This window comes from Centropristis striata, chromosome 11 (genome assembly GCF_030273125.1).
Source record: "Centropristis striata isolate RG_2023a ecotype Rhode Island chromosome 11, C.striata_1.0, whole genome shotgun sequence".
Lineage (NCBI taxonomy): Eukaryota > Metazoa > Chordata > Actinopteri > Perciformes > Serranidae > Centropristis > Centropristis striata.
In genome coordinates, this window is record NC_081527.1 from 21,047,979 (window position 1) to 21,060,857 (window position 12,879).

A 12,879-nucleotide genomic window follows, 5' to 3' on the forward strand; every position below is an offset into this window, starting at 1 on the left:
GATAAACCAAAGGAAATAAAGGCAAACTTTATTATGACCTCTTTGAATCTGGCACCCAACAGCCCATTACAAAAAAACTAAAACTAACACTAAAACAAATAAAAACTAAACTAAAACTAAGCATTTTCAAAAACTAAAAACTAAACTAAAACTAGCAAACTCACTCTAAAAACTAACTAAAGCTAACTGAATTTGAAGACAAAAATTCACAACAAAATTAAAACTAAAACTAATGAAAAATCCAAAACTATTATAACCTTGGTAGACATTAATGCAAAAGCAAAGAAATAATTACATTGATCAGTTATTCCACTTTATTAATAAAGTTTCGGAAGTGGACCAACATAGCTAACATAACATAGCTTCACCTCACTAGCACTGACAAATCCTGTTTATATCATACATATCTTGTGACATTATTGTATTACTATTATTTTACTGTTAAAACAAAAGAGAAAAAAAGTGCCACTCTCATGGTATCAGACTTAGCTGAATCACTGCGGCAATAAACTATCAAAAGCCAATTCGAATCTGTGCAAAAATCTTTTTTATTTAATGAACAGATAACAAGCTCAAAGAATAAAACTGAACTTTGGCCACTGTGGAGAACACAAAGAAAATTAAAAGAAGAAAATAATAATAAAAATAAAGAATTTTGCATCAATATCTAAACTAAATTGGCACAAATCTTTGTGTAAAATATTACAGTTACATTATAACAGTTTATCACAATAATGACCGAACATTAGCCCTATGAACCCCGAGCATTTTCAGAATGGAATTTATATACACATCTCTTTTTCAAAGGGCCCACAAGTGTCATGAATGTTGGGGGAAAAAATGTGGGTTTCCACACTATAGTCTATATATCGAATCAAGAATCATGCAATAAAACAAGACTGATTACATGATGTTTTTCAACACTAAATTTCAGTTTGACCCAGGGCATGTTATTTTAAAATATTTATTATTTATTATTTTTTTAATATTATATTTTATATTATCCAACAGTGTCAAACTAAAAAAATCCCAATGAACATTGTTTATATTTCATTAATAACTCTATTACTAACCATTTCCATCAATATTTATGAATGGATATGAACAGATCATGGTTCAATGAGGATAATTCACTCATTTTTCATAAATGCATGTTAAAACTTTTTTTATGTACATTGAAAAGATCTACACATAAAATACAATAGTTAACATGACTTTCTTTTAAAAAAAAATGTTATTTTAAATTATTTATTTATTTTTTTTAATGAAAAAAATACTTTTAAGGATTTTTTAGGGGGATTTTTAAACTTTGAAATGGGTCAATTTGACCCGCAACTTAACAGGAGGGTTAAATGGGGGGAAAAAATACATGAACACTTACGGTGGTATAATTTTCTTCCAGCAGGGGGAGCAGTCTCCTAACGAGTTGCTCTACTTCGGGCTGAGGGACTACAGCAGCTCCCTGCAGTGGGGCGTGGCCAGCCCCATCCTGCACTGTGATGATGCCTTTGAGAAGATGGTCCACACACTGCTGGAAAGGTCAGTGTGGTGTCATCACCGAGAAAACATTAACATAGATCAAACATAAAATTATCTCAAATTGAAACAACAGGGAAGAAATACAGAGTATATAAAAGTGAAATGGGAAAAATAATTTGATATTGAGTTGTCTGGGAGCGATTGGCAGAAGATATTTCAGAGCCAACATACTTCAACAAACTCTAAATAATGGAGGGAGTTCGGTTGGAAAAATTTAACACGTTTTTTTATGACACCCAAAATCAAAAATAAACAATTAGGCCATCAACAATATTGTTGGAGAAATTGTGGGCAACTGAATGCCAACCATTTTCATATATTCTGGTCATGTGGTAAAATTGTTTTGGGAAGGGGTTTTAAGAGCAATGGGTGAAATTTTGGGGTATAATCCCTAATGATCTACGGTGTATATATCTAGGACTGATAGCAGATAATGTAATAGGTAAAGAAGACATACAGTACTGGCAAAAAGTTTGGACACACCTTCTCATTCAATTGAGAAGAAACTCTTCGTGTTTTCTTTATTTTCATGACTATTTACATTGTAGATTCTCACTGAAGGCATCAAAACTATGAATGAACACATATGGGATTATGTACTGAACAAAAAAGTGTGAAATAACAGAAAACATGTCTTGTATTTTAGATTCCTCAAAGTAGCCACCCTTTGCTTTTTTGATAGAGCTGCAAACCCTTGGTGTTCTCTCAATGAGCTTCATGAGAAAGTCACCTGAAATGGTTTTCACTTCACAGGTGTGCCTTGTCAGGGTTAATAAGTGGAATTTTTTCCCTTATTAATGGGGTTGGGACCATCAGTTGTGTTGTGCAGAAGTCAGATTGGACAACTGTTAGAATTCATATTATGGCAAGAACCAATCAGCTAAGTAAAGAGAAACGAGTGGCCATCATTACTTTAATAGTTTTGATGAATCTACAATGTAAATAGTCATGAAAATAAAGGAAACACATTGAATGAGAAGGTGTGTCCAAACTTTTGGCCTGTACTGTATACCTGTTCAAGATCCTATCACTTGCAGCTAAGAAAGCCATTACAAGAAGTTGGCTGAGAACTGACCCTCCTGGACTGAACCACTGGCTGGACATTGTAGAAGAAATTCGATCAATAGAACAAACGACCCACAGTCTTAGAATCAAAACAGAGCTATATGTTGTAAGATGGACAAAATGGCATCTCTATGTGACAAAGTAGTGTTTACCCCTCTTGTGTTTTTGTATGTTTCTGTGTGTGTTTTATTGACTGGAAAAGATAAAGTTTAAAAAAAAATAAAAAATTATCCAATCCAATCCAATCCCCTTTATTTATATAGCACAATTTTAGCAAACACAAGGTTTCCAAAGTGCTGCACAAACAATAAATACATAACACAATACAAAGAGATGTAGTAAACAACAGATCAGTAAGATGCAATAAGATAAAATAAATTAAAAATGAGATAAAATAAAATGTAAAATGTACTGCCCGCACAAAATAAAATATGCATGAATACAATAAAAACAAAAAATCATAAAATCAACATAAAATCAACACTCTACGTGGTGTTAAAAGCCAACGAGAAGAGGTGGGTTTTAAGAAGAGATTTAAAATGAGACAGTGAGGAGGCCTGTCTGATGTGCAGCGGCAATTCATTCCACAGTTTTGGAGCTCTCAAATTGGATCTCACAGAGATGTGTGTTTTCTGTCATTATGAAATGGCAATGTGGTTAAAGACACAAACCTGTTAAATTGTTCATCATTATCAAGCTAACTGACTCCCCTCTCTGTGTCACAGACATCCGCACCTCCACAGCATGGTGATCCGCAGCTACCTGCTGATTCAGCAGTACACCGAGGCCATGATGGCTCTGACCTCCTCCCCGTCCCTGAGAGACCACATCACCCCGGAGACCCTGGCCATGGTGGAGGACCTGATCAACGCCCCGAGCAGAGAGGGCTCCCAGGGCCGGGGCCACATGCTGCTGGTGCGGGTCCCCTCGCTGCAGCTGGCGATGCTGGCACGGGAACGACTGGAGGACGTGAGGGACAAACTGGGGCTCCAGCTGTGCTTCGCCGTGCTGCTGGGAAGCCCCGCCTCCGAACTCAACCTGCCCAAAAACTTCACCAGCCGCCTCAGGGTGAGAATGAGCCTCTCGTTGTGTTTTAAACGCCGTAACACGAACGTACTGCTGTTTATTCAAGCATTCGAGATGTGCTGAGGAAATCACATCCTGGAGTAAAACACTCAAGTTTTTTCAATGTTTGCATAGATATTAGGATTCAAATGAAACTGGAGTTTTACGGAGAAGTCTCAAGTGATTATCCGGGAAACTGACTTAATTCTCCGAATTGACTTATCTCTTTTTCTCTGACTTTTTTTCTGAGAACATTGAGATTAATCTCAAAGCTCATTTAAACCACCAAATAACCACACTGAAACCCAGCCAGTGAATGTTTTAGACAAAGATACAAAGTGCTTTACCAAAGACCAAAACAACTCAGCAAACAGCGATAAAGGCAATTTAACAGTTAAAAAGTATGTAACATTGAGCAAAATGAGCTAAAATATATAAAAAAAGGATAATAAATATACAATATAAAATAATTACAATAATTAATAAAATTAATTATTCAAATTTTACAATTAAAAATTAATAAAATACATAAAGGGTAAAGAGAATGCCTTTTTATATGAATAGGTTTTTAGAAGTATATAGAAAATGTGGAATTTAGAAAAATATTTTATTTTTTCATATCTGCAAAGAAGAAAATAACTAGTCTTCCTTAGACTCCCAGTTTGATATTTAAGACCAGCATCAGTTCAACATGCATTATTTTTTCTCGGTTTAAATGCTGCGTACATCAACAAACTATAAACATTATGTAATCATTGTAGGCGTGGAGAGGCTGTGAGAATGAAGACTGGGTACCGCACACGTATGAGGACCTGGAGGGGCTGCCCTGCATCGTCATCCTCACAGGAAAGGACCCTCTTGGAGAAACTTTCCCGAGGTAAGCTCATATGTCACAAAAGCCCAAAACGTGATGGTCAATCATGGAAAGTATCGCACATTTCCTTTCAGCTCATCTATAATTCCTCTTGGTGTGCCGTTGCCTTGACTGTTTTTTTACCCTCTGAGTGTTATCTTACACGTCTACAGTCACACTGTGTAGGTTGTCTTCCCTGCCAGAGAGCTCCAGTTACGTTTAGTCTCAGGCCGAGTGTGCCAGCGTCTGGGTTTTGTCAGCATCAGTAAACCATGTTGGATTTATAGCACAAGCATTCAAACTTTTAAACCAATTGTCAATATAATCAGGTTGTGTATAGTTTACAAAGAAAAACATTTTGGCTTAAAATGCATTTTTTACATTACATTACATGTCATTTAGCTGACGCTTTTGTCCAAAGCGACTTACAATAAGGGCATTCAATCTGGTACTAGACATAGACCATAGGAATCAAGTAAGTACATAACTTCGTCATTGCTACAGGAGTGCTATATGTTAAAGAAGAAGAGAAGAAGACAAAAAAGAAGAGCATTTTTATTTATTTATTTATTTTAATATATATATATGTTAGGTGACCATGACTTAACCGAGGTATTGTTGGAAGAGATATGTCTTGAGCCTGCGGCGGAAGATGTACAGGCTGTCTGAGGTCCTGATGTCGGTGGGGAGATTTTCAAAATAAAAGACTTGTGCAGGAGAACAAACAAAAACACAACAATCCTTCACACTTTGATCCTTTTTAGGTCCCTGAAATACAGCGACTTGCGTCTGATAGACTCCAGCTACCTGACTCGAACAGCCCTGGAGCAGGAGGTGGGTCTGGCCTGCACCTATGTGTCCATGGGCGTGGTGCAGGAGCCCAAGAAGGCCATGGCCTCTCGGGAGTCAGACGGAGAGAAGACCACCACCAGTTTGAATGATGGAGACGAGCTGGAAAGGCCTCAGAGCAACGGCAGCGCTGCAACCAGAACCTCTGGTGAGTCCCTGACCTCTCTGAGATACTAACTTTAAAATAACGGCCATAGACACTGGGACAGTTCACCCCCAAATCCAAAATGCAGATTATCACCTTACCTGTAGTGCTATTTATCAGTCTTGAATGTTTTTGTGTGAGTTGCAGTGTTGGAGATATTAGCTGCACACAGATAAGAGGAAAAAAATGTACTTTTGATTTTGGGGTGTACTGTCCCTTTGATGTATATATTTTTCAACATTTAGTGTGTATATTTTTGAATTTTTTTTTTATTTTTTTGTCTATTTATTGCTTATTTTGTATATTTTGTACTATTCTCTAATATTTTGTATTTTTTTCAAATATTTTGAATTTCTTATGTAGTTAATTATTATATTATATTTGTAGTTTTCATATTTCATATTTACTGCTTCCTCTATTGGAGCATACTGGCATGTTTCTACTTGCACAACTGGAGTGACAATAAAACATTTTAATCATTCTTAGTCTTAGGATTAAAGATGCAAACACCAAAAGTTGACTCTCATTAATACCTTGAATGTGAGCTTTATTTGTATGAATCCTTTAACTCTCTTCCTGTCGTCAGGCTCTTTGGCAGAAAACGGCGTGAGTTCGTCAGATTTCGCCGACTCTTCGCAGAAGCCCTCCACCTCCACCTGCCCGCCAGAAGCCACCTGTGACATCAGCACAGCAACGCAAGGCTTCAAGCAGGAGTGTGATTCCCTGGGGAGCCAGCTCTCCTCCAACCCCTCCAAGGCCTCCAAAGCCTCCCCTCCCTCTCTTTACTCCAGCTCCTCCTCTTCCGTCCCTTCCCCGTCTTCCTCCTCCACCCAGAGGCCCAGCCAGTCCACGCAGTGCGGTCGAGACCCGAAGCCCACCCGGGTGTCGCCGCGGACAGTCATTTTGTCGCGGGCGGCATACAGCCTCCTGGCCGGGGAGTCGGGGAGTCAGCTGAGCTCCTTCTCCCTGCTGCCTCATGCAGACGTGGCGTGGAGCAGCCCGCTCAGGCCCCTTATCACTCCTGACCTGCAGGGGGCGGAGCAGAGCACATACTACCGCCAGTGGACCATCGCCAGGCAGCATCACGCCGATTATGAAGCTCCATCAGTGCCACATCCACGACGCCTGCTGCTCAGCGGACCTCCACAGGTAAGAGGAGTACTGCTCCCCCTGTTGGTGCATATAAGTACTGTTTTATAAATGGTGCATCTGGATTTAATTGCATCGTAACATTTTTTTGTCCATTGTAAGGTGGGAAAAACTGGCGCCTATCTGCAGTTTCTCCGCATCCTGTTTCGAATGCTCATCAGATTGTTGGAGGTAGACGTGTATGATGAGGAAGAAGACGAGGAAGAAGGTGAGGAACACTAACTAATTTATTCTGACCTCATAAGGTTTGAAACACACCATAAATATGAGGGAAAAGATGTCGGTTTTTCTTTTTCATGGCTGTGATGTAGGTTTTTGGTCTCATCTTTTCATGTTCTCGTCACCTCCAGAAACATCAGAGGTTACGACGCTTGTAAATACCCTGCTGCCTGACATTGAGGAGGTGCGAAAGCTGCCCTTTGACCCCTGCCCCCGGGTCTCTAAGTTCAGGAAGGCCAGCCCTGTTTACACTGACAAGATGCCAACATGCTTAAAAGGTCAGCAGAAATATGCAAACACACAGCAGAGGCGGTCTCTAAATTACACATTTAAATTACAGCATGGATGTTGCTTTAATATTAAGGGGAGACATGGTAGGAGGTAAAAATGTAACAGTTATACTTACATACAACTATACTCTGAAGGTTTTTACAGAGGGCTTTGTCCATATATCATTCATACCCTGATTTATAGAACGTCTTGTTCCTAAAAACATGACGAATGTTTTCTTTTATGGCTTTTGACAGTATTTTCTGATTTATGAAATGATAAAAGGAGATATCCCAATTTCCTTCTTTAAAAAACTTTGAATGTAATATATAAACAGCATAAAATAATAACTTCGAAATTTGCTTTATCCAATGTGTAGATTTATGTCCTGGAAATATATGCAAATTAGTGCATATTTAAGGAGTTCACATCTAATTTGCATATCTAAACATAACATTTCAAAAAACTTGGCCTAATGTAAATAACAAACGAGAAGTTTCATGGTGATATCTTTAAGTTTAAAAAATGACCCTATTCAGCTGTAGTGACTCCTGTTAACTTCAGCAAGTTCCTTTAAAAGTATGATTGTAAAACATGTTCAATTTTTGCAGATTTTAAGCAAGAAAGCGAGAGCCAAACACCGGCCAAACGAGAGACCAAGTCCATACGCCTGAGCAGGTTTGCCGCCCACAACGCCTTTCATCACTGTGAACAGTGTCACCACTACTGTGAAGCCGGCCCCGCCTCACAGGTGAGTGCACAGGCTCACATCAAACATCTAAGACTCTCCTGCCCTGACTTATAGATGCACATACATGTATCCTGACCTGTCAAAATACTTTGACACTTGAAAGCTTGAGCGCTTTTTTTACTCTCTGTAGTCATGCTCAGGAGTGATCTCTGTGTGTTAATAATGCATGTGTGTGTGTGTGTGTGTGTGTGTGTGTGTGTTGCAGCTGTCGGAGTGCACCTTCCATGCTTTCACCTTCTGCTCGTCCATGCTGGGGGAGGAGGTCCAACTCCAGTTTGTCATTCCCAAAGCCAAGGAGCAGCACTTTGTCTTCAGTCAGCAGGGCAGCCACTTAGAGAGCATGCGCCTGCCTCTGGTCTCCACCAAGGTTAGTTAACTCAGTAGTCAAGTCTGGAAAGACTCAAAACTGCCTTTTGTGTCTATTGGTCACAACTGCAGTCCTCCCATTGACTATACAACCATGGTCCTCAGGGGTCAAAAAGGACCCCATGACATAAGACTGTTTTTAGGACATGTAGAAAAAATGATTGCCAACCTTTTTTCACCTTTTAAGGCAACTCATGGCCAAAAACTTGATATATAAGTTTCATATTTTTTTCATTATTATTGGTAAATTTTAGTCAAATAAACAAAATTAGGCCTCATTCCAAGAGAAAAAAAGTAATAAAACCTGAATATTTTCTTCAATAGTTATAGTAAAATAATAATTTCTTGATGGGAATGCACAGAGTAGGTTATGTCAACTTTTACTTAAACTTATGTTTTAAAAACATAGTACATTTTTAGATGACAGCAAAAAAAGTAAAAAAAAAATCACACCTGTGATGCTATAAAAAATCATAAAACACGTAAAAATGTATAAAGAGAGTTCATATAATCTATATATTATTTATATTATCTATAAGAGGGGCAGATATGCTCAACATTTCAAGCAATTCTATGAAAGTTAACCTATATTAATCATATGATGAAAATGATTTGGGGTCAAAAAGCACCACCGGAGGGTTAACCTTTTGTTTGTCTCTACTTTCTTCTTTCTTTGTCTGCCTCTAGGACCCTAATCTGTTAAGGAGTCCTATCTTTACTCCGACGACAGGACGCCAAGAGCATGGCCTGCTCAACATTTTCCATGCCATGGAGGGTGCCGTTCATCTGCACATTCTGGTGGTCAAACAGTTTGAGATGCCCCACTACAGAAAGTACTGGCCCAACCACATCCTGCTCGTCCTGCCTGCTATGTTTAACAGCGCAGGAGTTGGTGAGTAGCTATAATTCTCAATATCCCCAATGCTTTATGAATTTTTAAAAATTAATTTATTTATAGTTTTAGAAGTTTTTTCTATCAAGACAGTAACAGGACATACAGGAGGATAAACAAAAACAGACAAAACAAAACACATCAAAACGAAAGGACTGCCAGACAGTTCACAAGAAAGCTATTCTGTTCAGACAAAGTTGTCTCAATACCACTATCTCCATATAATAGCAAGGTAACAAAACATAAATAAGTGAATCCAATCTGACACCATAGTACATAGTTATATAGCCAGACAAACATACTGTGCAGGAGTTGTCGCTTACTTACTTGGCCCCTCCTTCCCAGTTCAATGAAAGTGAAAGTAAAGTTTCACTCTTGTTGTAAATTAGCTTGATGTTTCACCTCACTGTATTTGCATTTTTTTCTGCACTGTGTCCACTATTTAATTATCTTCAGGCCCAAAGGGTGACACCCAGAAAAATCCAGAACTCAGTCAAATGAAAAGAAACGAGAAAATACAAGCAGAGAGTAGGATCTCTTGAAAGAGATTATTTTTCGTCAGAGTTTATACATTGTTTTCAAGAAAATCCTGCATGGTATAGCTTTTTAAAGGTGGATCTAAATAGGTTTATAGGTGCCCTGTGTAGAAACTCAAGTTGTGGTTACATTCAGTTTTTATATCCTCATGTAACAGTAAAACAATGCTTCATAGCTCTACTACAATTCTACAATGTCATTTAGCAGACGCTTTTATCCAAAGCAACGTACAAATGAGAGTAAATACAACACAAGCAAGGATGAAGTCAAGAAACATAGCAAGAGTAAGTGCCGTGGTTCAGTTTCAGATGATTGTGCCAAGTGAGGTGGTGTAAATTGAGAAGAGAAGGGCCTAGCACTGATCCTTGAGGCACCCCAGTGTTTTGTAGTTTGGACACTTCTCCCTTCCAAGATACTTTAAAGGATCTCCCTGATAGGTAGGACGTGAACCATCGGAGGGCAGAACCTGAAATACCAAGTTCTGTGAGTGAAGAGAGGAGAATATGGTGTTTAACTGTGTCGAAAGCTGCAGAGAGGTCTAGCAGCAATAGAGATGATGATTGGCCAGTTGCTCGAGCCAGACGCAGTCATCCTGTTACAGACAGGACTGCAGTCTCAGTAGAGTGACCCTGTTTGAAGCCAGACTGATTTGGATCGTACAGGTTGTTCTCGGAAAGGAACCCGGAGACTTGGTTCAAGACTGTGCGAACCAGAATTTTTGAAAGGAATGGTAGGAGTGAGACAGGTCTGTAGTTTCCCACCTGGGCCGGTGATCAAAACTCCACAGGGTACCTTTAAGTCTATCTCAGCTGATAATGAGCAGTTTTATTATGGTCATATATCCATTACACTCACTCACGTTTGTTGGCACTAGGTAAAAGGTTAAATTTTATCTAAACCAATAGGAGTGTTACCATCATGTGTGACAACATCTACAGCACAATAGTCTGATTTTTGTTCGTGCCAATCAGGCGCGTGGCCTGTCTGAAATGGGTGGAAAACTAAACTCCTGAGTAGACTCAAGAGGGACCAGCCTTTCACCCACTGACCATGACCTTCCCTGAGTGTCAACATTTATTATTAGGATGAACTCAACACACTTTGTTCTGTTATGCAGAACCTATTTTAGTTCTTGTCATGCATACGCACCATGCAAATTGAATGTTCAGCTTTTAAATTTGATCTGCAATGCTTATCACTTCCTGCAACACTGTTTTAGGTGGAGGCCACTGGAGGTGTGTGGATGAGGTATGAATTGGGGAAATTGACACATGTGCTCCTGTCTGTACTAGGCGCTGCCCGCTTCATGATCAAAGAGCTGTCATATCATAACCTGGAGCTGGAGAGGAACCGACTGGAGGAGCAAGGTGTCAAGAGGCAAGATGTATGGCCTTTCATTGTCATGATGGACGACTCCTGCGTGCTGTGGAACACCCACCAGCCAGCAGACAGCAGGTAGTAATTGTTTTTGATTTGGAAAATTTGCAGAGAGCTCTAACTATTCACAACAATTATTTTCATTCTAAGCAAATGTAGCTTTTGTTAGCGCTCTTATCTAGTTTGAGAATGTGTATATTTTGTGATATTTATAGACCCTAAAACAAAATACAGAATTCCATAAAAGTGTGTTGCCCCATTAAAAAGTCTCATGTTTGTCCTGTCCTCTTTTTCTCTCAGTGAGAATTCAGATGGAACCAACGTCTCCCTAAAGACGGTTCTGCAGCATATGGAAACCACACCGAAGATCTCCCTGTACGCAATGTGCGGTACGCGCAGGTGGAGCAGCAGCTTGGCTCGCAAGTCTCCCAGCACCCCCTTCAGCCGATGTCACCTACATGATTTCGTCATGCTTAATGTGGACCTGACGCAGAACGTTCAATATGACCTTAATCGGTAAGTTGGGAGAGAATGGTTTCAATCAGTCACACATTCGGTGATTTGAGCCGTATCTTAATCGTGTTGGTCTGATGTGCAGGTATAGCTGTGAGGAGGTGGACTTTAATCTGAGGGTGAACACCAGTGGGCTGCTGCTTTGTCGCTTCAACTACTTCAGCCTCATGAAGAAACACATTCCAGTTGGGGGAAACAAAGACTTCCTGGTCAAACCTAAACTCATGGTGGGTGTCGTGTTTGTGTGCCCATTTTTAAGTGGGTTTCTAGGGAATGAATTAGTATGAAACACCATCTAACCCACAACTGTTTTCTTGTTCCCCCAGGAAATAGAAAACCTCACCGCCATCAGCCCGTCGCAGTATGTTTGTGCCCCAGACAGTGAGCAGACGCTCCTGGACGCCCCGGCCCAGTTCTTGCTTGAAAAGTTTCTGCAAAGCTGCAGCCACAGACTGTTTCCAAAAGCCGTTCAGAACAGAAACAACCCAGTTCTGTCCATCGACAGCTACCTCAACATCAGCCCGGAGGTAAGAGCTCCCAGGAGGCCGCAGTTGAAAGCAGGAGAGAAGGCTATTAGCATCCATTCCTTAACAGCCCAAACTATTGTGATAACCTTTGTACATACTGTACTACTGTTTAGAAGAAGTGTAAACTAAGACAAAAACAAGAAAGACCTGCTGACTGACTTTATTCCAAAAGCCTTATGTTTGTAGTATTTCCTTAACCTGCAGAGGAACATGTTGCAGGATTTCACCATCTGCTTTGTTTAGAACATTGTGACCTGCATACACGCACATGTGCTAACACTGAATGCTAACAGTGCATATTCGCACTGTACATTGGTGCATATGAGATGATACACAACTTCCATTCTTGCATGCCTAGACACATTTCTTGCACAATGCAAATAAATCATCATGCACAGTTGCACACAATGCAATCTTTACATTTGCTTGTAATCCCCCCCCCCCCCCCCCTTGTAATTGCTCGAGTGGAATTACTGATGTTGATCTTGTCGTATCTCTCATCACAGATCTCTGTGTGCTACATCAACTCTCGTCCACACTCCACCAACCTGAACCACCAGGGCCTGCTGTACAGCGGCCTGCTGCTTTACCTCTGTGACTCCTTCGTCGTCTCTGGACTCCTCAAGAAGTTCCGCTTCCTAAAAGGTAGTTATTTTATTGTTGTTATATTGAAGACTTGAAACAAAAAAGTTGAGACCATAAAGTCAACGTTTACTGAGGAAATGAATGAAGTGAGAAGTCAAGTTAATTTCGCATAAACTC

The 12,879-nt window shown here is 39.8% G+C and overlaps 1 protein-coding gene across 3 annotated transcripts in view; it reads left to right on the forward strand.

Moving 5' to 3' along the window:
* The window catches only part of greb1l (GREB1 like retinoic acid receptor coactivator), a 63,527-nt gene that overhangs the window by 47,303 nt on the left and 3,345 nt on the right, over positions 1 to 12,879 (forward strand). For all 3 annotated transcript variants that reach the window (XM_059344322.1, XM_059344324.1, XM_059344323.1), the window contains exons 19-33: positions 1,403 to 1,539; positions 3,330 to 3,672; positions 4,431 to 4,546; positions 5,287 to 5,519; positions 6,103 to 6,665; positions 6,768 to 6,873; positions 7,016 to 7,162; positions 7,766 to 7,905; positions 8,111 to 8,272; positions 8,959 to 9,163; positions 10,993 to 11,155; positions 11,378 to 11,593; positions 11,676 to 11,817; positions 11,917 to 12,117; positions 12,624 to 12,762. In XM_059344322.1, coding sequence (XP_059200305.1) covers positions 1,403 to 1,539; positions 3,330 to 3,672; positions 4,431 to 4,546; positions 5,287 to 5,519; positions 6,103 to 6,665; positions 6,768 to 6,873; positions 7,016 to 7,162; positions 7,766 to 7,905; positions 8,111 to 8,272; positions 8,959 to 9,163; positions 10,993 to 11,155; positions 11,378 to 11,593; positions 11,676 to 11,817; positions 11,917 to 12,117; positions 12,624 to 12,762 — 3,013 coding nt within the window. The remainder of the gene's footprint in view (positions 1 to 1,402; positions 1,540 to 3,329; positions 3,673 to 4,430; positions 4,547 to 5,286; positions 5,520 to 6,102; positions 6,666 to 6,767; positions 6,874 to 7,015; positions 7,163 to 7,765; positions 7,906 to 8,110; positions 8,273 to 8,958; positions 9,164 to 10,992; positions 11,156 to 11,377; positions 11,594 to 11,675; positions 11,818 to 11,916; positions 12,118 to 12,623; positions 12,763 to 12,879) is intronic.